This window comes from Prinia subflava, chromosome 34 (assembly GCF_021018805.1).
Source record: "Prinia subflava isolate CZ2003 ecotype Zambia chromosome 34, Cam_Psub_1.2, whole genome shotgun sequence".
NCBI classification, from domain to species: domain Eukaryota; kingdom Metazoa; phylum Chordata; class Aves; order Passeriformes; family Cisticolidae; genus Prinia; species Prinia subflava.
Genome location: NC_086280.1, coordinates 567,078 through 591,315, shown reverse-complemented (window position 1 = coordinate 591,315; position 24,238 = coordinate 567,078). Strand labels below are relative to the sequence as shown.

At 44.3% G+C, this 24,238-nt stretch overlaps 1 protein-coding gene across 1 annotated transcript in view; it reads left to right on the top strand.

Annotated features, from left to right (window-relative positions):
- The window catches only part of SCN8A (sodium voltage-gated channel alpha subunit 8), a 52,531-nt gene that overhangs the window by 16,650 nt on the left and 11,643 nt on the right, over positions 1-24,238 (top strand). Inside the window, exons 3-20 of the mRNA XM_063421035.1 lie at positions 1,146-1,264; positions 2,602-2,691; positions 3,419-3,547; positions 6,810-6,901; positions 9,151-9,372; positions 9,754-9,817; positions 10,296-10,437; positions 11,127-11,333; positions 11,824-12,111; positions 12,741-13,100; positions 14,151-14,286; positions 15,954-16,192; positions 16,357-16,530; positions 17,161-17,517; positions 18,889-19,359; positions 19,713-19,830; positions 20,626-20,780; positions 21,239-21,412. Coding sequence (XP_063277105.1) covers positions 1,146-1,264; positions 2,602-2,691; positions 3,419-3,547; positions 6,810-6,901; positions 9,151-9,372; positions 9,754-9,817; positions 10,296-10,437; positions 11,127-11,333; positions 11,824-12,111; positions 12,741-13,100; positions 14,151-14,286; positions 15,954-16,192; positions 16,357-16,530; positions 17,161-17,517; positions 18,889-19,359; positions 19,713-19,830; positions 20,626-20,780; positions 21,239-21,412 — 3,537 coding nt within the window. The remainder of the gene's footprint in view (positions 1-1,145; positions 1,265-2,601; positions 2,692-3,418; positions 3,548-6,809; positions 6,902-9,150; positions 9,373-9,753; positions 9,818-10,295; positions 10,438-11,126; positions 11,334-11,823; positions 12,112-12,740; positions 13,101-14,150; positions 14,287-15,953; positions 16,193-16,356; positions 16,531-17,160; positions 17,518-18,888; positions 19,360-19,712; positions 19,831-20,625; positions 20,781-21,238; positions 21,413-24,238) is intronic.

Below are 24,238 nucleotides of genomic sequence, written 5' to 3'. Positions count from 1 at the left end.
CCCATCTGTGGGATGTTCTCGTCATTCTGACCATGGGGGATTACCCATTACCTGTGGGGCTGTGAATAAAGGGACTTTTTAAAAATTAGTTTATTTATTCTTTTTGTACTATCTGCAGTGCTTCCAAATGAAGAAAACGGTGAGGACGTGGCACATTTGTTCAGAAGCTGTGACAAATTAGCCAAATTATTAAAGCCAAATGATTTCCTAATTACGACACATTACAATTGTTTTTTTGGCCTGTTATAATCTGGTTTTTTGGCCTGTTATAATCTGGTTTTTGGCCTGTTATAATCTGGTTTTTTGGCCTGTTATAATCTGGTTTTTTGGCCTGTTATAATCTGGTTTTTGGCCTGTTATAATCTGGTTTTTGGCCTGTTATAATCTGGTTTTTTGGCCTGTTATAATCTGGTTTTTTGGCCTGTTATAATCTGGTTTTTTGGCCTGTTATAATCTGGTTTTTGCCACACCGTGCTGTAATGCCCTAAAGTTAATAATCTAAAATTACCCCTCACATGGGTCCTGCTACAATCCATTTTTTATAGTTTTATTTCTCCAAAATATCCAGTTTTATTTGCAAGGGCATCATTTAAAATATTGTTTCCAGTTCCATTTCGCTCTCAGCAAGGTCTGTCCTACCCCATGGCCTTTAAATCAGAATATTTTATCTCAGGGTTTGCATGGAAATGCACAGGACAATGTGAGCTTCGTGTCAGGCTTTGGGAATAAATCCATTTTTGGGAATAAATAAATCCATTTTTTGGAAATAAACCCATTTTTGGGAAATAAACCCATTTTTGGGAATAAACCCATTTTTGGGAATAAACCCATTTTTGGGAATAAATCCATTTTTGGGAATAAATCCATCTATAAACCCATTTTCCCACAGGTTTTGGTTATTTGGGAAGGTTCTTTGGGCTGTGCCGTGGACTGGGATTGATATTTTAGGTGGTGGTATAATTTTAATAAATGATATAAATTTATAATGATTTAATTTTAAATAAATGAGATTATATTTTTTAAAAAAACCCAACAAAACCTAGAAAAATGCTATTTTCACCCTGGAAGTTGTTTGTCTGTTTTGTACAATTCCTGCTATGATTTTCCTGCATTAATTCTCTTTTTCTCTCTTTTTTTCTCTGCAGACCTTTGTAGTACTAAACAGAGGGAAAACTCTCTTCCGATTTAGTGCCACACCTGCCTTGTACATTTTAAGTCCTTTTAATCTGTTTAGAAGAATAGCTATTAAAATTTTGATACATTCATATCCTTTTTTGCTGCTTTTATCCCTTTACCTTTCTGTATTCTCTTAATTTTTTATTGAAAAATCTCTTACCTGTTGCCTTTTGCTCGGTTCACAAGTTTGAATGCAAATCCTGCACCTGGAGATGTGGAAAAATACACAAAATTCAGTTTTTAGTGGTTTAAAAACCAGTTCTTTAGCCACGTTAAATAAAGGGAAATTCTCCTTTATTTTCCCCGTTCTTCCCTCATGGATTTCCCCTCATGGATTTTAAAACAGAATAATTTAAAGTTGTGTTTGATATGAAGAAGAGCTGGGCTGTAAGAGCTGCTGAAATGGTTAAATTCAATTAAAACGTAATAAAATAAACACTAAAATATTCTATAGAAATAAATAAAATAGAATTACTGTATAGAAATAAATAGAATAAATAGAATTATTGTCTGTAGTCAGGCACTAATTTCTTGCTCTTTTGGCATCTCTAAAATTTCCTCCTAATGGCAAAGCTAAAAATAAGAAATAATTTTGGATAATTCCAAAATCTCCTTTTTCAGGGCTGGGGGAGCTTTGGAAGCAGCACCTGATGGAGCTGTTAGGAGAAAAAAATAATTTATTTTATTGACTGAGCTGCCTCACCCTGTTGATTTATTTATTTCCAGAGAATAGCTGAAAATAATACCTTATATACTTACATATAAAAGTAAATAAGGTACTTAAATAGCGCCTTATATACATCTATAAATGTACTATATTATAAAAAATATAAATTATAAAATTAATTATATTATTATTACATTATTGTATTCTTATATTACCATATTGTTATATTTATTATAATAATTATTATAGTATTAATTATATTATTAATTATAAAATTAACAATTATAAACATATAGAAGTTATAAACATATAGAAATTATAAAAATATAAAATAAAATTATTAAAATTGCAAAATTATAAAAATATAGTGCATTAAAAAGAATAAATTAAAAATATAAATATTTTTATTCTTATTTCCCATCACTGCTGGAATCACCTCAGCATTTATTAACAGCCCCAGAGAGCAGCCAGGAAATTCTGAATTTTCCCTCCCTTGGGGACATTTTGGGGACTTCAGGGGGTGCCAAATGTCACCAATGTCACCAAATGTCACCAAATGTCACCAATGTCACCAATGTCACCAAATGTCACCAATGTCACCAAAGTCACCAATGTCACCAATGTCACCAAATGTCACCAATGTCACCAATGTCCCCAATGTCACCAGTGTCACCAATGTCCCCAATGTCCCCAATGTCCCCAATGTCACCAGTGTCACCAGTGTCCCCAGTGTCCCTGTGCTCCTTGACGGTGCCCACAGTGTTCAGCATGATCATCATGTGCACTATTCTGACCAACTGCGTCTTCATGACTTTCAGTAACCCCCCGGAATGGTCCAAGAACGTGGAGTGAGTACAAATCCTGCATGGAACCAAACCTCCTTTGTACCGCCCTCCCAAAATTCTCAATTTATTCCCTCCACCACCCTGGGCTTTTTTATTTTATTGTCATTTTTTGACATTTTGGAGTGTTTTATTCACATTGAACCCTTTATAATTCAATTTTTTCCCCTTATAATTCAATTTTTTTCCCTTTATAATTCAATTTTTTCCCCGTTATAATTCAATTTTTTTCCCGTTAAAATTCAAATTTTTTCCCCTTATAATTCAAATTTTTTCCCCTTATAATTAAATTTTTTTCCCGTTATAATTCAGTTTTTTTCCTGTTATAATTCAATTTTTTTCCCTTTATAATTCAATTCTTTCCCTTTATAATTCAATTTTTTCCTTTATAATTCAAATTTTTTCCTGTTATAATTCAATTGTTTTCCCATTTTAATTCAATTGTTTTCCCTTTATAATTCAATTGTTTTCCCTTTATAATTCAATTTTTTTCCCCTTATAATTCAAATTTTTTCCCCTTATAATTCAGTTTTTTTCCTGTTATAATTCAGGTTTTTTCCCATTATAATTCAATTTTTTTCCCTTTATAATTCTTTTTTTTTCCCGTTATAATTCAATTTTTTCCCATTATAATTCAATTTTTTCCCCTTATAATCCAATTTTTTTTCCATTTTCTCACGACGTCTACCGAACCCTTAAAAATCCCATTTTTTTTTCCATTTCCTGGTGACAGGTACACATTTACTGGGATTTACACCTTCGAATCACTCGTGAAAATCATCGCCAGAGGTTTCTGCATCGACGGCTTCACCTTCCTGCGGGACCCCTGGAACTGGCTGGACTTCAGCGTCATCATGATGGCGTGAGTGCCCATCCTGGAGTGCGGGGCTGGGACAGACAGGGAGAGCCGGGAAAATTCAATTTATTTCCTCCATTTTCCCAGGGAAAAATGGGATTTCGGGTCAGAAGTGCGACAGTGCGGGGTTAGAGGAGTTAAAGATGGGATTTAGTGAAAATTGTTGGGGTTAGGGCAAGATTTGAGGTGGATTCTTCTGAAAATTGCCTTAATTAATGCAAGATTTTAAGTGGATTTTCTTAAAATTAATACAAGATTTGAGGTGGATTCTTCTGAAAATTAATACAAGATTTGAGGTGGATTCTTCTGAAAATTGCCTTAATTAATGCAGGATTTTAGGTGGATTTTCTGAAAATTGCCTTGATTAGTACAAGATTTTAAGTGGATTTTCTGAAAATTAATACAAGGTTTTAGTTGGATTTTTCTGATTTAAAAAAAAAGGAGAGATGCCCTAAATTTTGGGTTTTTTCCATATTGCCCTGAGCTGATCCTGCCTCAGACTCAGTCCTGCTGATGGAAACCTGGTCTGTGTCACTGGCACCCCGAGTTGCTGGTAAAAGAAATATTTCTGCCCTTTTACACTTATTATTTAATTTTTTAAATTTTATTTTATTTTATTTTAATTTATTTCATTTTAATTTCATTTTTATTTCATTTTATTTCACTTTAATTTAATTTCATGTTATTTTTACTTTATTGTGTTTTATTTTATTTTTACTTTATTTTATTTTATTTTACTTTATTTTATTTTATTTTACTTTATTTTATTTTATTTTTATTTTGTTTTAATTTATTTTATTTTATTTTTATTTTTATTTTACACTGATTTTTGGAGCATTGGGCACAGTTGGGCTCCCACATCTGATGGGAACAGAGATCACAGAGGAAACCTCAGGAGTTGCATTTCCAATGGAAAATTGAGCTTTAATCACATTTTCCTGGCTTCTGCACCCAAGTTTTTTGAGTTTTTGCTCTTTTTCTACCTTTTATTTCAATGATACTCAAAGAGTTGAACATTGAAAAGCCAATAACAACCAGCAGCTCCCCAAGCCCTGATTTCACTTCAGTCACAGAAATATTCTGTGAGCTGGGCTAAAACAAGATAAAAAATGAAAATATTTCCAGAAAATATTGAATATCTTGGATTTATCCACTGGAAAAAGAGGAGGATCAACCCTTCCCGTGCCTCCCATTGAGGCATAAAGGATTAAAAAACGGAGGCTGCTAATTAAAACGAAGGCTGCTGATTAATTGGAAGGATGTTAATCAAAGCCGAGGGTGATTAAATTTGTTTATAAAACTGAAAGCCCTGACCCGAGGTGACAGAACGGTCACGGAATCGTGGATGGGGCTGGGCTGGGAGGGACCCAAAATCTCATCCAGGGACGCCTCCCATGGCACCACCCAAAGCTCCCCAAATATTTTGGGATTTTTACAAAAAATGCTCCAAATGTGGAGAAAAATTGAAGGTAAAGGTAGCCAAGGAGTAACTTACTCCAACTGCCCCGGAGAGAGCAAAGCAGGTGAGGTGCAGAGTGCAGAATTCCTAGAGAAATTCTATTTATTAGGGAATAATTGAGATGTAGTTATGATGTTTGCTTCAGTAAATTTAAAAATATTTGACTTTTTTTAAGTAAAGTAAAGTAGAGGTAGCGAGGAGTAGCTTACTCCAACTGCCTGAGAGAGAGCAAAGCAGGTGAGGTGCAGAGTGCAGAATTCCTAGAGGGGTTTAGGGAATAATTAAGAGATGTAGTTACGATGTTTGCTTCAGTAAACTTAAAAATATTTTACTTAAAATAAAGTAAAATAAAGTAAAGTAGAGGTAGCCAAGGAGTAACTTACTCCAACTGCCCGGGAGAGAGCAAAGCAGTTGAGGTGCACAGACTGCAGAATTGCTGGAGGAATTCTATTTATTAGGGAATAATTAAGAGATGTAGTTACGATGTTTGCTTCAGTAAACTTAAAAATATTTTACTTAAAATAAAGTAAAGTAAAGTAAAGTAAAGTAAAGTAAAGTAAAGTAAAATAAAGTAAAATAAAGTAAAGTAAAGTAAAGTAAAATAAAGTAAAATAAAGTAAAGTAAAGTAAAATAATCCGGAGTGGCAGTGGGAGAATGAGCCCGCTCCATGTCATGAGGCTGCACATTGCAATTTCTTCATTGCAATTTCTTCTTTGCAATTTCTTCATTGCAATTTCTTCTTTGCAATTTCTTCACTGCAATTTCTTCACTGCAATTTCTCCATTGCAATTTCTTCATTGCAATTTCTTCACTGCAATTTCTTCTTTGCAATTTCTTCTTTGCAATTTCTTCTTTGCAATTTCTTCCTGGCCACAACTTCAGCTCTAGTCCAGAGGCACAGATGAGGTCTGATGCTGTGGATGGAGTATTTAAGACACTTCAGAGGGGATTTGTCCTTCCAAAAAACCTTTTTAGGCATTTTTAGGCATTTTTAGGCATTTTTAGGCATTTTTTAGGGATTTTCTAAGGCACTTTTAGGCATTTTTAGGCATTTTTAGGCATTTTTAGGCATTTTTAGGCTTTTTTAGGCATTTTTAGGCATTTTTTAGGCATTTTTAGACATTTTTAGACATTTTTAGGCATTTTTAGGCATTTTTAGACATTTTTAGGCATTTTTTAGGCTTTTTTGTGCATTTTTATGCATTTTCAGGCATTTTTTAGGCATTTTTAGACATTTTTAGGCATTTTTAATGCATTTTTAGGCTTTTTTAGGCATTTTAAGGCATTTTTAGGGGTCTGAGCAGGGCTCGGATGATCCTGTGGGTCCCTTCCTGCTCAGGACACTCCTGATTCCAGGTGAGGACGTGTCCCCACCTGGGCCCGCTGCCTGAGGAGCACAAACATTTCAATCCCTTTTACCTTCCCCTCTCTGTTCCCAGCTCTGCAGCGTTTGAAACCACAAAAATCTCATTTTTTCCCACGAGCAGACAGTTTGTGCAAAGCCAGGCGAGCCCGACGGTGCCATTAACTCTGGTTTAATTCTGCAGGTATATAACAGAGTTTGTAAACCTAGGCAATGTTTCAGCTCTGCGCACTTTCAGGGTTCTGAGAGCTTTGAAAACTATTTCTGTAATTCCAGGTAAGGCGGCCCCCGTTGGTGTTTAGCTGTCGGGTGCAGGCCCCTGTGAGTGACGTTATTGCTTTGTCCCGTAGTTGGTGTTTTATTTTTTTGGTGTGTGTATTGTCATGGTGGTTTTTTTGTTTTGTTTCGTTTTTTTGTTTTTTGTGTGTGACCTCCCTCATTGCAGATATGTCACAGAGTTTGTGGACCTTGGGAATGTCTCAGCATTGAGAACTTTCAGAGTTCTCCGAGCTTTGAAAACTATCTCTGTAATTCCAGGTGAGAATTAAAAACCATTTGTTTGAAGGCTGGGCTTGCGTGTGCCTCCCCTCTCTGTATTTCCCCTTCCCCTCCTGCACTGCCCATCCCTCACAAATTGGGATTTTTTTGGATGGGATTTGCAGTCTGTGGAACAAAGCAGTTGGAAATGAAGGCTCCTGGGCCAGCAAATTACGGGGTGAACAGGCTGTTATTCCATATTTTTCTGTCTTTGTATGCACATTTCTTACTGATCTCTGAAATTAAAGCCAGGTTTAAAAGTTTAATTCCAGCTGAAAGGGATCAGGCTCCTCCTCAGGCTGAGCAGTTTCTAGCTCAGGGACTCACCCTGTTATTGTCAGTGGTTTTGGGGTTGTTTTAGGAATAATTTGGTGAAGCAGCAGAACAAAACCCAACCAAGATTTAAACATTTCTGCCCATTTCCTGAGCCACCCCAGAACTGGACTTGGCAGGACCCCCCTTCCCAAAGCTGCTCCTGCACTTTTAACCCAGCTGGGTGTCACCAAACCTCCCCCAAAAACCAGACCCCAAACACCCTAAAATAGCTCAAAACTCCCCCAAAAACCAGACCCCAAACACCCTAAAATAGCTCAAAACTCCCCAACTCCCCAAAAACCAGACCCCAAACACCCTAAAATAGCCCAAAACACCTGAAAACCCAAAAAATCAGAGTGGTGGTTTCTGCTTTCCTGTGGAATTTTAGGGCACATCCCTTTAGTGCCATCCCAGACTGCCAACCCCATCGGCTGCACCCGCCTGTTGTGCATGGTGGTGATGATGGTGATGATGGTGATGATGATGGTGATGATGATGATGATGATGATGATGATGATGATGATGATGATGATGATGATGATGATGCTCCCGCTGTTCCTCCTGAGCCTCCCTTCACGTCTGGTGATTTTTCAGAGCGGATTTGGATTATTTACAGTGGGTCTGAGGGGTGGTTTTGCTCCAGGGAATAAAAGTGCCTTGCTCAGAGGAGAAGCATCGGTGTTAAAAATCAGTTTTTTTGCCTGTGTTTTGCTTTTTTAAGCCCTGCTAAATTTTTTTGAGCCCTGCTAAATTCAGCACGTTTTTAATGTGATTTTTGTTAGAGGGGTGATTTGCTGCCTGTTCGGATTGAATGAAAGGGGTGGTTTGCCACACACAGCCAAGGGGATCCTGTTTGGCACTGAAATGTCAAAACTTGGAAATGTCAAAACTTTGAAATGTCAAAACGTACCTGAAATGGCAAAACTTTGGGATTTTATATCCATTTTTTGGGGCAGGGTTGTCCAGGTGTGTTTCTGCACCACAAATCTTGGCCCCCTCCTCCATTTTGTGACAGCAGGAGGAATGTAAAAAAAAAAATCTGAAAAAATAAAAGTCTGAATAATTGGGTTTTTGGGTTATTTAATATGAAAGCATAAAGTGCTCTTTATGGGTTTTATTTACCACTGTCAATTCACAAGGAAAAGGTGATTTTTGGAACACACTGAATAATAAAATCTAAAGGAGTTCCCCTTCTGCTTCAGCACATGGAATGGGAATTTTTCCCTCTGTGCTGAGCTGCTGAGAATCTCATTTGAGTGTTTCGAGTGCCATCTACACCTTCTGCCAATAACTAGAATTAAAGTGTGTTTGAGACAAGATAAAAAATGGGAAATATCACCAGAATTTGATGTTCTGCCTCTCAGGGAGCAGATGTGGGGAAACCAGCAGGATTCCTTTGGGAATATTTGAGTTTTTCATGATCCCAGCAGGCTCAGTAAATCCCAAATTTACTGGGTGAAACCCTGCCCTGGTTTCAAAGCCACCACTGAAAGGGAAGATTCTGCTCCTGCAGGGGAAGGGAAGTGCTGAGAGAGTTTAGGTGAGCAGGAGAAACCCAAAATGTGGAGAATTAAAAGGAATTTGATCTCTGGGAGTTGTTGTAGCCCACGAGCTGAACCCCACCAGGGGTTTTGTGGCAGCAAATCCAAATTTGATTGATCCTCGTTTGACAAAAGTGTGTGGGGGAAGTGACTCCTCACATTGCACAGTCCTGCTGGGAGGCTGAGGCATTTTCAGGGACAAAAATTGGGATTTTGGTTTGTCCTGACCATCCCTCACCTCCGCCCCAGCGTTGTCCTGACACACAATTATTCCCGGGATCCCTCACCATTTACAGCCACGACCTTCCCCACCCTCAGACCTGCATTAATTTGGATTTTCAGTGCGTTTTCCCTCCCCAGGAGTGAGCTCTGGTCTTTATTCCCTCCCCACAGGCCTGAAGACCATCGTGGGTGCCCTCATCCAGTCTGTGAAGAAGCTCTCGGACGTGATGATCCTCACAGTTTTCTGTCTCAGTGTCTTTGCCCTCATTGGGCTCCAGCTCTTCATGGGCAATTTAAGGAACAAATGTGTGATTTGGCCAATTAATGTGAACGAGACTTTCCTGGACAACGGCTCCAGGGGCTTTGACTGGGAGGAGTACACCAATAATATGTGTAGGTATTTCTGTATTTCTGAGGCTCCTAAAACCTCCTGCCTTGGCTCCAGTGCAGTTCCAGCGTGGCTCAGGCTGTGTGTGTGAGGTTTTTATAGAAAAAAACCCCATGTGCAGAAGTTTTTCCAGTTTTCTTTTTGGCTCTGACCTTGTTGAAATGTTCCTGGTTGAGTTAGAAGGATTATCAATTAGAGTTATCCATTAGAAGGGTTTGGATGAGCTCCTTTAGCTAAATAATTTGTTAAAAATATATTTTTACTGATAAATATCACAGCAGTGGTTTTGGGGGGGCTTTTAAGTGAAGGTTTTAATAGTGTTACAGTCTGTTAAACCCCCTAACTCCGTATGGGTGTGAATTTAATCTCTTCTTTTTCACCTTCAGCAAATTTTTACATCATCCCCGGTGCCCCCGACCCTTTGCTCTGTGGGAACAGCTCGGATGCAGGGTGAGTGCTGAGCTTCACCAGCAATCAGTTATCACTGATGTTACCTGGAATAGATTTGGAATATTCCTCTGTTGGTTCTGGTTTCAATTTTCTTAATCTAATCCCGAATCCATTGCTGATTTAGTGGAAGGGACATTTTCCCTGTCAGGAGGCAGGGCTGCCTACCAGTGCCATTATTTCCCTCTGAATCCAATCACAAAAATCATCAGAGGAGGGTGGATGGAGGCTCAGAAATGGGAATTTTCCCTGTGCTGTTGGTTTTTATTTTTATTTTATTACATTCAGCCCAGCCTTCAGCTCTGAACACGTTTCTGGCCCAAGCTCCTGCTCTGGGCTGACTCTGAAGGAGAAGCTGCTCCTTGCAGCTCTGGTTCTCCTCAAATCCCACCTCTCTCTGCCACCCTTGCCTTCCCTGCTGCTGTTTTTTGGGAGGGTGGTGGCACTGAGAGCCCTGACCTGGCTCTTGTCCCCTCCCCAGCCAATGTCCAGAGGGGTACACGTGCATGAAGGCAGGACGGAACCCCAACTACGGCTACACCAGCTTCGACACCTTCAGCTGGGCTTTCCTGGCTTTGTTTCGCCTTATGACTCAGGACTTTTGGGAAAACTTGTATCAATTAGTGAGTAAAACCTTTGTCTCGGGTGTTGTTGCACGTGGGGAGAGTTTGGGGGTGAAGCAGGAGAGGGAAGTGGGAGAAGCTTTGTTTTATTCCTGCTCTGGGAAGGAGTGATGCCAGCAGAGCTGCCCAGTGAGGTTTGATTTGGGGAGGGGACGAAGGGGACATCACCTGGAAGGGGACATCACCTGGAAGGGGACATCACCTGGAAGGGGACATCACCTGGCAGCAGGTGTGGGCTCAGCTCCAGAAGGGCTGGGGGGTCCAGCTGAGCTGGGAATGGATTCAGGAGGGGGCTGTGGGTGTTCAGCTCTGCTCACAGAGGCTGCTCGGGCTCTTTGCAGGGCAGGGAGTTCTCCCGTGACCTCAGGGGTGCTTGGGGACCTTGCTGGAGCAGCTTTTCCTCGGTTTGGTTTGTTTAAGGGACTCTGAGCGTTGGGTTTCACCTGTGCCTCCGAATCCTCTCCAGTTTGTTGGATGTTCCCTTGAGGGGGGAAGGAGGTGGATGTCCCCTTTTGTGCTTTCAGGGGAAATGCTGAGCTGTGGAATTTCCAGCACTGCTGGGTTTTCTCACAAACACTCAGCTCAAGAACCGTGGGTTCAGCTGCTGCACCTCACCTCAGGGAGGCCTGGAGTTGTTTCCATTTCCATTTTCTGACCCCTCTGCCATCCTCCTCCTCCTCCTCCTGCAGACCTTACGAGCGGCAGGAAAAACCTACATGATTTTCTTTGTGCTGGTGATCTTCGTGGGCTCCTTCTACCTGGTGAACCTGATCCTGGCCGTGGTGGCCATGGCCTACGAGGAGCAGAACCAGGCCACGCTGGAGGAGGCCGAGCAGAAGGAGGCCGAGTTCAAGGCCATGTTGGAACAGCTGAAAAAGCAACAGGAGGAAGCACAGGTGAGAGAGGAAAAATAAATAAATTCCTCGGTGTGAGGGTGGTGAGGTGGCCAGAGACTCTGATTTTACCACCTGCACAAGCAGACTGTAAAAATCCTAACAAATTCTGGCTGCAAGCTTCTTCCAAGGAGAGAACAAACATCTCAGTCCTGCCCCAAAGTCTTTAACTCAGGTGCTTTAAGCCAAATCCTTTCTTAAAGCAGAAAACAGAGCATAAACCATGGAAAGATGGGATTTATTTTTCCAGGTGCATTAAACCAAACCCTTTCTTAAAGCAGAAAACGGAGCATAAACCATGGAAAGATGGGATTTATTTTTCCAGGTGCATTAACCGAAACCCTTTGTTCAGGCAGGGTGTGGAGCATAAACCACGGAAAGATGGGATTTATTTTTGCAGGTGCATTAAACCCAACCCTTTTTTAAAGCAGAAAACAGAGCATTAAAGGTGGGAAAATGTGATTTATTTTTCCTTGCCCTGCCTGCCCCCCAGGCCGCCGCCATGGTCACCTCGGCGGGGACAGTGTCCGAAGAGGCCGTGGAGGATGATGGTGGAGGGAGGATGTCCCGCAGCTCCTCGGAGATCTCCAAGCTCAGCTCCAAGAGCGCCAAGGAGCGCCGCAACCGCAGGAAGAAGAGGAAGGACAAGGAGCTGTCGGAAGGGGACGAGAAGTGTGACAATGAGAAGGTGTTCAAGTCGGAGTCTGAGGATGGCATGAGGAGGAAAGCCTTCAGGCTGCCCGATAACAGGCTGGGAAGGAAGTTCTCCATCATGAACCAGGTAAGTTTTCTGTTCCCTCATTGATGTTTGTGGTTGCTTGAGGTCAGGGTAGTAGTATTATTATTATTATTGTTATTATTATTATTATTATTATTATTATTATTATTGTTGTTGTTGTTGTTGTTGTTGTTATTGTTATTGTTATTGTTGTTATTATTGATATTATTGTTATTATTATTATATTTTCTTTCATTATTATTATTATTATTATTATTATTATTATTATTATTATTATTATTATTATTATCAGGGTAATATCCTGCTTTAAATTCCTGTGGGCACCTCAAGGGATCTGGCCACTGTCCTAAACAATGTTGGGTCAGGAGAGCTCTTAAGCCCCAGTTTTGTGGCTCTCACACACTCAGTTCTCCTGGAATTGTTCTGAGGGATTCAACCAGGAAACTCCTCCATGGAGAGGCAGCTCAAGCAGGCATTCACCAATTCACACCAATTTTCAGTTCCACCCTCGGGAATAAAGAGGGAATAAAGAGGAGAACGTATGTTTGAACCACATTGGTTGTATCGTACATCGCTCTGTTCCAGCCCTGGCTTCAAATTCAGACCAATTTCCAGTCCCACCCTCACCATCCACCCTGCTCACCCCGTTCGTCCCCGTTTCTCTCCCCCAGTCTCTCCTCAGCATCCCGGGCTCCCCTTTCCTCTCGCGCCACAACAGCAAGAGCAGCATCTTCAGCTACAAGAGCCGCTTCCGCGACCCGGGCTCGGAGAACGAGTTCGCCGACGACGAGCACAGCACGGTGGAGGAGAGCGAGGGCAGGAGGGACTCGCTCTTCATCCCCATCCGGGGCCGCGACCGGCGCAGCAGCTACAGCGGCTACAGCGGCTACAGCGTGGGCAGCCGCTCGTCGCGCATCTTCCCCGCGCTGCGCCGCGGCGTCAAGAGGAACAGCACCGTCGACTGCAACGGCGTCGTGTCGCTCATCGGCGGGCCGCCCTCCAGCATGCCCGGCGGCCGCATCCTGCCCGAGGTGCGGGGCGGGGCGGGCGTGCTCCTCTTCTGCCTCTTCTTCCTCTTCTTCCTCTTCTTCCTCTTCTTCCTCTTCTTCCTCTTCTTCCTCTTCTTTCTCTTCTTCCTCTTCTTTCTCTTCTTCCTCTTGTTCCTCTTCTTCATCTTCTTTCTCTCCTTCCTCTCCTTCCTCTCCTTCCTCTCCTTCCTCTCCTTCCTCTCCTTCCTCTCCTTCCTCTCCTTCCTCTCCTTCCTCTCCTTTCTCTTCTTCCTCTTCTTTCTCTTCTTCCTCTTCTTCCTCTTCTTTCTCTCCTTCCTCTCCTTCCTCTCCTTCCTCTCCTTCCTCTCCTTCCTCTCCTTCCTCTTCTTCCTCTTCTTCCTCTTCTTCCTCTTCTTCCTCTTCTTCCTCTTCTTCCTCTTCTTTCTCTTCTTCCTCTTCTTCCTCTTCTTCCTCTTCTTCCTCTTCTTTCTCTTCTTCCTCTTCTTTCTCTTCTTCCTCTTCTTCCTCTTCTTTCTCTTCCTTCTCTTCTTCCTCTTCTTCCTCTTCTTTCTCTTCTTCCTCTTCTTCCTCTTCTTTCTCTTCTTCCTCTTCTTCCTCTTCTTTCTCTTCCTTCTCTTCTTCCTCTTCTTCCTCTCCTCCCTCTCCACCCTCTCCACCCTCTCCACCCTCTCCACCCTCTCCACCCTCCTCTCCCTCCTCTCCCTCCTCTCCCTCCTCTCCCCTGCTTCCTTTCCTTCCTTCCCAAACTCAACAATGATAAATACCTCAAACTCCCCGTGCCCATTTGCTTCCTTCCCAAACTCAACAGTCCAAAGCACAGAGAATAAATTACATCGTACGTAATTAGAAACTCTCACTAAAACACAGTAATTTGTCTAAGGCTGCAGAGCACTGGTCCAACAGAAAAAAAAGGGCCTGAGTTTTGGTTTGACCACTTAGATACTGCAGGAAGGTGGGAAGGACAGAGGGATACAGAGAATATAAAAATGCGGAATATGGAAATGCAGACTAAGTGCTGCAGAGTGTGTAAGGGAGAAGACTCAAGTACTCATCACCACCTGAATTTTCCAGGGCACCACGGAAATCGAGATCAGGAAGAAGCCTGGTGGGTCTCTGCTGGTCTCCATGGATCAGGTGAACGCGTCCTACGGGAGGAAGGATCGCACCAACAGCGTCATGACCGGCTTGACCAACACCCTTGTGGAGGGTAGGTGTGATTTGGGGATTAAAGAGGAGACTCCTGAGGCCCTGGAAGGGCTCCCAGAGAGCTGGGGGTGGACTTTGGACAAAGGGCTGGAGGCTCAGGACACGGGGAAAGGCTCCTCACTGCCAGAGGGCAGAGGTGGGTGGGATATTGGGAAGGAATTCTTCCCTGGGGTTGCTCAGAGGAGTTGCCCCATTCCTGGAAGTGTCCAGGGACAGGTTGGGCAAGGCTTGGAGCAGCCTGGTCTGGTGGAATTCAGCTCCCCCTGCTTTAGAGCAGCACGTGTTCATGCGTGGTTTTCCCTAAATCTCCTTCTTTCAGATCTGTATTAATAAAGAAATATTTATTAGACTTTATTTTACTTCATGAGTTGCATAGAGATGGAGGCAGAGGCAGCAAAGAGTTGTAAATAAAGAGTTCACAGTGAAGAGGATGCAGTGTGGAGGTCAGAGGAGTGTCAGGTGTGGATGTTCTGCCTTCTCTCCTCTCCCAGGCACAGGAGGGACTTTCCTTTGCTCCATCCCGTGGGAGGGAAGGATTGGAGCTGCCCTGAGAGCTGCAATGTGCCAGAAAAAAGGGGCAGAAAGGGGCAGAAAGGGGCTGCTGGGCAGTGGGGATTCTGGAATGGACAGCAGTGGAGAAGAGATTTCCCAACGTGTTAAGCAGGAGCCAGCAGGAACTCATGAACAGCAGCCACGCGCGGCCGGTGATCTCAAATTCCTGCTGTCTCCTGCAATAAAATGGGATAAAACTGAAATATACTTAGAAACAGAGCAGGGTTTCGCTGCCGCTCCCCTCCTGCGCAAACGCCTACGGGCTCCAGCGCCGGGGCCTCTTTTTAACTTCAGAAATTCCAAGGCAACTGAATACCAAGCAACCAGAGAGCCAATGGGAAGGAGAGCACGGTGGTCCTTTCCCTTCCCATAAAAAAATGAAAGGTGAGGGTGCACAGCTGCACAGCCTGACTGGGACCAGCAAGTCAAAAAATGGGTGCAGTTCCTCGTTTATATGGTTTTTTTTCCCCTAAGCACTTGAGATAAGCCAGTGTAAAAACAAAAATGGACACAGCATTTCTGTGTTTGATTTCTGTAAATGGATGCAGTTAGTCTTAATCAGGTTATTCCTGATGAAAATCCTTTGCAGCATTATGTCATCTCTTTCCTCTTTTAGACCGTGTCTGTGCTCAGCACAGAATCCATCTCAGTTATTTAAAAACTGGCACCGAAGGCAGTTTGGGATCTGTAACTTGGGTTTTAGCTGTTTTACCTTGATCAGTTCTGAATTAAATACAGCCCTTCATTTGGAATGATTTGCATGGAATTGTCCTGGAGGGGCTGAGGCACAGGGTGGGAGCTGCAGTTGTGGTGACCTGGCACAGATGTTGTGTAGGGACAAAGGAGAAGTCGTGAAACTCAGTAAAATCATAAAATCCAAGGATTCTTGAGGTTGGAAAAGAGCTCCAGAGTCATCAAGAGCCACATCCTGTCATTCCTGGGACACCCCCAGGGATGGGCACTCCAAACCTCCCTGGCCACCCTTGCCATGAGGAATTTCCTGCCCACAAACTTGACCCAGCTCTTCTCCCGTGGCCGTTTTCACAAATTTCACAGCTCTGTAATCCTTCATCCTCCGAGATAAAACCTAAACTCTGTTTTGTTTTGTCCCTGCAGAGCTGGAGGAGTCCCAGAGGAAGTGTCCCCCTTGCTGGTACAAATTTGCCAACACCTTCCTGATCTGGGAGTGCCACCCGTACTGGATGAAGCTGAAGGAGATCGTGAACTTGATTGTCATGGATCCTTTCGTGGACTTGGCCATCACCATCTGCATCGTGCTGAACACGCTCTTCATGGCCATGGAGCACCACCCCATGACCCCCGAGTTCGAGCACGTGCTCTCCGTGGGGAATCTGGTAAGAGGCCAGTGCCAAATGCTCCCACAGCTCTGCTCCTGCTGGATTTTTGATGTGGGCTGGGATTTAGAATCAGAATTGTCAGGACTTAGCCTGGAGATCAGAAAATTAACCCAGAGTGACTCTTTGCCTGTTCTTGTGTCTGCCTCTCCTCCCCGCTCCAGGTTTTCACCGGGATTTTCACGGCGGAAATGTTCCTCAAGCTCATTGCAATGGATCCGTACTATTATTTCCAAGAGGGCTGGAACATCTTTGATGGGTTCATTGTCTCCCTCAGTTTGATGGAGCTGAGTCTGGCAGATGTGGAAGGACTCTCCGTGCTGCGATCTTTCCGATTGGTATTCCGTGTTCCAGCTCTTTCTCAGTGTTGTTATTGTGGGGGTACAGAATCAGAGAATTGTGGAGTGTCCTGAGCTGGAGGGAGCCACGAGGAGCATCCAGTGCAGCCCCTGGCCCTGCACAGACACCCCAGCAATCCCACCCTGTGCCTGGGAGCGTTTCCAAACCTCCTTTGAGCCCTGGCATTCCCTGTTCAGTGCCCAGCCAGGGGAAGAACCTTCTCCTGATATCCACCCTCTCCCTTCCCTGACACAGCTCCAGCTCTTCCCACACAGAAGGAATTTTTTCCCCTTTACACAGGACAAGGAAACGCATTTTTTTCTGGGTTTGGGGAGGACAGAGATGTAGTGGTGCCATTTTTTATGGTCTCTTCTTCCTTTGTGACTGCTCTTTCTGAGCCCATGGACAGGGAAGGGTGACTTCTCCTTTGGGAAGGGAGATCAGCATGTGGGGAATAACAAAGTACAAAATAAAATCAGCCCAAATTTCCAGAAAGGTTAAACATTCTCTGATACCTCAGTAGCACGGACTTACCTTGTGTAAAACACAAGATAGTTGTTGTTTAGGAAGTTCAGCCTCGTTTTCCTCTTTATTTAAGGTTTATTAATTTTGTTTTCTTTCTCTTCCAGCTGAGAGTCTTCAAACTGGCCAAGTCCTGGCCCACCCTGAACATGCTGATAAAAATCATTGGTAACTCGGTGGGTGCCTTGGGGAATCTGACCTTGGTGCTGGCCATCATCGTGTTCATCTTCGCCGTGGTGGGGATGCAGCTCTTTGGCAAAAGCTACAAGGAGTGTGTCTGCAAGATCAATCCGGAGTGTGAGCTACCCCGCTGGCACATGCACGATTTCTTCCACTCCTTCCTTATTGTCTTCCGTGTGTTGTGTGGGGAGTGGATTGAGACCATGTGGGATTGTATGGAAGTGGCGGGACAGGCCATGTGCTTGATTGTCTTCATGATGGTCATGGTCATCGGAAATTTAGTGGTCAGTAAAATGGTTACTGATGGGATTTCTTTGGTTGCCTCTTTTGGGGTGGGGTAGGACTCGGGGAGAGCCCAGGATGAGGGAGTGATGGTTTGTGAGTCTCTGTGGAGGTCCCCTCTTGGCCTTTGAGGTGTCAATATTCCCACAGATTTTGGTAAAAGAAGTTCTCAGTGCTAAACAAGTGCTAAAGAAATTCTCTGCTCCATGAGGGCCTTAAACAGTCACCCCTAAATAAAGCATTTTGCAATAAAAGCTGAAGGCATGAAAGCCTCAGCCAAAGGGGACAGACCTACACCTGACCCGAGGGGAAAAAGAAGCTAAAATAACCAAAACCTATCATTTTAATTGCCAGCAAATGAAATAATTCGGTGCCCGGGGAAGGTCCTGAAGTGTTAAATGGGGATGGAGGTTTCCTCTAAAAGCTGCCCACTGGCTCAGTCATGAGGTGCTGCTGTGTGGGAGGCTGGACCAGATCTTGATGGTTCCTTCTGGCCTTAAATTTGGCAAAGAAAAGTCCTTGGAGGAAAATGTGAGCAGGAATTGAAGTCCCGTGAACAGTCACAATTCTTCAGAGTGGTTGTGAGCTCTCTCTGAGGGGCCCTGTCTTCCAAAGGGTTTCTGTAAAATCACTCGGGATGGTCACTGAATGTGGGCGAGGCAATCAAGCTGGGAGCAATCACTCAAAATGCTGAGATTTCCCCTTTTTCTTTGAGGCAGAGATGGGACTAAATCAGTAAAGCTGAATTAAAACCCCGTGGGGATTAAACCCCTCTCTGACATCTGCAAGGGGCTCGATCCAGGGACCCCCGGGACACCTCAGAGCCGTGTGCTGCACCAGGGTCCCTGGTCAGGGAACTGTCTGCAGCATCAGGGTCTCCTACCTGGAACCTTGGGCACCTGCATGAGTCTGTGGGACACCTGAGCTGCTTTTGGGGACAGTTCCTCAGCATCAGGGTCTCCTACCTCAAACCTTGGGCACCTGCATGAGTTTGTGCTGCACCAGATCTAGTTCTAGAGACAATTCTGCAGCATCAGGGTCTCCTACCTCAAACCTTGGGCACCTGGATGAGTCTGTGGGACACCAGGGCTGCTTTTGGGGACAGCTCTGCAGCATCAGGGTCTCCTACCTCAAACCTTGGGCACCTGGATGAGTCTGTGGGACACCAGGGCTGCTTTTGGGGACAGCTCTGCAGCATCAGGGTCTCATACCTCGAACAGGGTCTCCTACCTCAAATTTTGGGCACCTGGATGAGTCTGTAGGACACCTGAGCTCGTTTTGGAGACAGCTCCTCAGCACCAGCAGGGCTCGAGCAGCTTTGGGAATCTCCCCCCCTTTGGTGTGTCAGCCCAGCACCGCCTCTCCCCTTCCAGGTGCTGAACCTGTTCCTGGCCCTGCTGCTGAGCTCCTTCAGCGCCGACAACCTGGCGGCGACGGACGACGACGGCGAGATGAACAACCTGCAGATCTCGGTGATCCGCATCAAGAAGGGCATCGCCTGGACCAAGGCCAAGGTGCGGGAGTTCATGCAGGCCCACTTCAAACAGCGCGAGGCCGACGAGGTGAAGCCCCTGGACGAGCTCTACGACAAGAAGGCAAACTGCATCGCCAACCACACCGGCGCCGACATCAACCGCGACATCGACTTCCTCAAGAACGGCAACGGCACCACCAGCGGCATCGGCAGCAGCGTGGAGAAGTACATCATCGACGAGGACCACATGTCCTTCATCAACAACCCCAACCTCACCGTGCGCGTGCCCATCGCCGTGGGCGAGTCCGACTTCGAGAACCTCAACACGGAGGATTTCAGCAGCGACACCGACCCCGACGGCAGCAAAGAGGTGGGAGCCCCAGCGGGGAGATGGGGGGCTCTGTCTCGCTGTTGGACACCAAATGAAGAGGCCTGACTGCACTTCAGCAGGCAAAACAACCTCAGAAGGATTTATTACAATTAATTCCAGCCTTTTATAACTAAAAAACACATTATTGAGCTGTGGGATGGACACCTGTCTCCACTGGTTAAGTAATGCACCTATAATGTGTCTTTTTAAAAAGGCTGGATGAATTGTAAATAAAGCCTTCTGATTCTCTTCTGCCTTCTGACTGGAGTCAAACATTTTTATTTCGTGTCCAGTAGCTACAGTTGATGTTTGTTGGGAATGATGATTGATTGGGTTGGGGTTTTGTGTTGCAGAAACTCGACGAGACCTCCTCCTCCGAGGGCAGCACCATCGACATAAAGCCTGAAGTGGAGGAGGTCCCCGTGGAGGCACCAGAGGAGTACCTGGACCCCGATGCCTGCTTCACAGAAGGTGAGGGAAGGAAGAGGCTTTTGGGGTGTTGAGGGACCCCTCTGCTCTGGGCTCACCTCAGGTTAGGTCAGCCTGGGTCGGGGCTGGCTCATCTCAAGGTGTGCACGAACTCAGAGGAATTTGCAGAGTGAAGCTCTCAGAGATGCAGCTGCCGTTGCTGGGGTGTCAATCACAGATTTGTGCCACAGTTTGTGTTCAAGGGACCCTAAAGCTCATCCAGATTTACCCCAAATTTATGGGAGCAGGGGGTAAATTCCACTTCCACTACCCCAGGGTGCTCCAAGTCCTGTCCAACCTGACCTTGGGCACTTCCAGAGATCCAGGGGCAGCCCCAGATTCTCTGGGCACCCTCACAGGGGGAATTTATAAAGAATTAGAGATGACCTGCAGTAGAACCAGATGATTTTTGTCCAGCTGATGGCTGAAGCACTTAGAAGCAGAGTACTTTTCCTTTCCTGTAACTGGCCTCAATGCCTTTCGAGAGCCGTTACAGGAATTCCCATGGCAAAGATGCTTTAAATGGTTCAAGGTTATTTTATCAGCAAGTTTTCCATTTGCCTCCTCAAGAGCATGGACCTCACCAAATAGAACGAGCTGATCTGTTCCCAAATTGATGTTAATTCTGGTCACAGGCACAGCAGTGGAGAAACAACCCTAAAACCCTCAAGAACGCAGAAGTTTTAACTCATGTTAAAATGGTTCACGTTGGTAACATCAAAACTGCTTCTGGACAGTGAGAATTGAATGTTTTTACCTGAATTCCTGTTTCCTGAGTGAAGGTGTGTCCTGTTCCAGGCTGTATGCAGCGCTGCAAGTGTTGTCAGGTCAATATTGAGGAGGGGCTGGGAAAGTCGTGGTGGACCTTGAGGAAAACTTGTTTCCTGATCGTGGAGCACAATTGGTTTGAGACTTTCATCATTTTCATGATCCTGCTGAGCAGCGGGGCTCTGGTGAGTCAGATATGTGTGGTCCAGAGGTGCTGGGCTCAGGGGAATTTAATTGTGTGCAGGAAATTTGGGGAAAAGCAAACTGGGAATTCCTACCTGGAAGACAACACAACTCCTTTGTGGTGCTGTACAAAAGCTTTTATTAATTTATTAATGTTTTTAGTTTAGTTTAAACGAAGAACAAAGCCTTCAGATCTGGGCTCTGATCCTAGTTTGACTAGAAATGTGAGGATCTGGGGAAAAGTGAGCCTTTATTTATGTCTGATTTCACAGAATCACAAAATCCCAGAATCACTGAGGTCAGAAAAACCCTCCAGCACCATCAAGTCCAAAACAAAACAAAATCAATTTTCTATGTTTGATTTATATATTTATATATATATAAATATTTAGCTCATATATAACTGGAATAACTCTGGAATAAATCCCATATAATGACACGAGCCCCTGGTTATCCCCAGGCTTTTGAGGATATTTACATCGAGCAGAGGAAAACCATCAGGACCATCCTGGAGTACGCAGACAAGGTGTTCACCTACATTTTCATCCTGGAGATGCTGCTGAAGTGGTGTGCCTATGGATTTGTCAAATTCTTCACCAACGCCTGGTGCTGGCTGGATTTCCTCATCGTGGCTGTATGTATCCTCTCCTCCTTATTTCTGCTTGGGAAAACAGTGCTGAGTTTCCTCCTCAGATCCTAACGGAGTTAATTAATCAGTCCCAGATGTCTGTGAGTTCCCAAATCGAGGGTAAAACCCTTTGGGTATTTCCTGTGCAGCTGTGGGATTTCTGCCCTGCAGGGACCAAGGAGGATTTTCCAGCCCTTGATTCATTTGCTGTGCTGAAAATGGAATTTCTAGCGATTTCTGCCCTGTTAGCAGTGGGAAAGCTGTGCAGATGTGGCACCCCTTGGTGACATTTCAAGGAGTTCAATTCTCTGGAATCGTTTTCTTGCATTATTAATGATGAGGGGGTGATGAGGCAGCAAAAATTCCCCATCCCACCACCCTGCAGGGTCTGTTCTGAATGTTGGGAGTGTGGATTTGGGAGAATCTCAGTCCTTGGAAAGCTCCTTGTGTGGAGCTGAGCATCCTCCACCTCCTGCTGAAAAGAAACAGGAAGGGAAAAGCAGGATCACATCAAACAAGAAAGCTCAGAGCGTTGGGTGAGGGAGGATGAATCTGAGAAACAGAAAAAGGGAAGGATAAATTGTAGAATTAGAAGAAAAAAAGACAATAGAGAGAAATTTTAGCAATAAATTTGGCTCTGAAGCGCAGCGAGGGAATTTGGAAAAAATGAAATTTGTGCTGTCCAAAGTGGTAGAAAATGGTGTAAATCCAATAGGAAATTTCAGAAGCAGGAAATTTAGAATCCCAAGCACTTGGATTCTTTTAAAGTGTCTCATCACCTCCATCTGGGATTCAGTGGCTCTGGTGACTGCCCCAAGAGCAAGTGTGTTAAAAAAGAATTCCAAGTTTTTCCAAGCTTCTCCTTTGGAACACTCTGGGTATGATTCAGTTGCTGTTATCACTCTGGAAATATTCCTGAGTAGGTGGAAGGAACTATGCTTGGAATTCAGGGGCAGAAGTGACTCAAACCCCGTGTTTCCTGTAGGAAAACTGAAATTTGAAATTTAAATTTTCTTTTAAATCCTCTCTGGTCCTCTCAGTGCCTTTCCTTGGACACAACCTGCACGTTAGAAGTTTTATTTTCTGACAGTAACCCTGGATCTCTCTTGCTGCCTGAAGATAAAACAGGAGTTTAATTCCTGTTGTTTTAAGTGCAGTTTAATGGGCAGGTGTGGTACAGGTTTAATTTCCTTCCCATGTAACTGGGAGTGAAGATCAGGAACTTCCCAGGGAACAGTGAGGGAACAAGTGCAGAAGGATTTGGAATTCCCAGGGCTTCAGGAGGAATTCCTCTTTCCCCTTGGTGTCACAGACAGAAGAGTTGCACCTTTTTACCCTGAAAAAGAAAACAAAAAAAATCCGAAATGTGACTTTGAGATGCCAAAATATCCCTCAGCAAAATCTCAGCACTGCTTTGTGTCCTGTATCTGTTGAATCACAGGAATTTAACCCGAATTTTGTGGCTGTTGTGGAAGGGGCTGGAGCGAGCCAGGGCAGCAGGGAATGAGCCTTTGCATCCTAACAACGCTCTTGGATGTTATTTTGCAGGTTGCAATAGCATTGTCCAATTCCCCTCATCCCCAAAGCTTCCCGGGTGTGTTTGTGAAGACTTTTTCTGGGTAATAATGAAGGATTCTGCTTTCCAGTCAATCTGGGATTCCCTTTGTCCGACCTCGGTGCCTGCTGTGTCTCCTGTTGGAATGTCCTCAGGGAATGAGTGATCCTCAAAGATCCCTAGAAATCTCAAACAGCCTTTTCTGTCATGGTCCTGCTCGGGAGTAAGATGTTATCCCGAGGGGAAGAAGCTCTAAAAATGAGGATTTTTTGTTGATGGAGTCATGGAATGGTTTGGGCTGGAAGGGACCTTGAAGCTCATCCCATTTCTTGGGCAGGGACGCCTTCCACTATCCCAGGCTGCTCCAACCTTGGACATTCCAGGGATCCCGGGGCAGTTTCCAGTGTTATATTTACAGGATAAACAGCCCACATCTCCAAATCCATCCGAATTTTATATTTAATTATGTTTATATTTAGGATTTTAACCTACTGGTGTTGCCAAGGGTTCGGCCCTGGCCTGACTGAGCTGATTTTGCCTCACAAAGGCTTCGTTGGAACCTTTGGGACAGCCCTGGGATCTTTGTTGGAACCTTTGGGACAGCCCTGGCATGGCTCAAATTTGGGGAATCTTAAAATGGGGTGGGAAAAACCAAAGCACCGTGTTGGAAACAGTTTAAATAAATCCTCCTGGATTTATTTAGATGTGGTTCTGTTGGAGCAGAGATGATCCTGCAGACAGGTTCAGTGGTGCTGAGATGAGTCCAGTCCTCCTCTGGGAATCTAATGGAAAAAAGGCTGATCTGGGGTCCCTGTGTCCCTGTTTTTATCTGGATGGGGAATGGTTGGCTCCTCCCCAATGGGATGATGTAATGAGTGATGTCATTAGTGAGCCTTAATTAGTGAGTGACTTCATTAGTGAGCCATTAACAGAAGATATCCCCCAGAGGGTGGACAGTGACGTAATTTGTGATGTCATTGTTTAACCTTAATGGCCCATTAATAGGAGATATCCCCCTGGAGGGACAGGACATTACAATGACATAATTTATGTCATTGGTGAGCCTTAATGGCCCATTAACAGAAGATATCTCCCCCTGGAGGGACAGGACATTACAATGACATAATTTATGTCATTGGTGATCCTTAATGGCTCATTAACAGAAGATATCTCCCCCTGGAGGGACAGGACATTACAATGACACATAATTTATGTCATTGGTGAGCCTTGATGGCCCATTAACAGAAGATATCCCCCAGAGGGTGGACAAAGTTGAT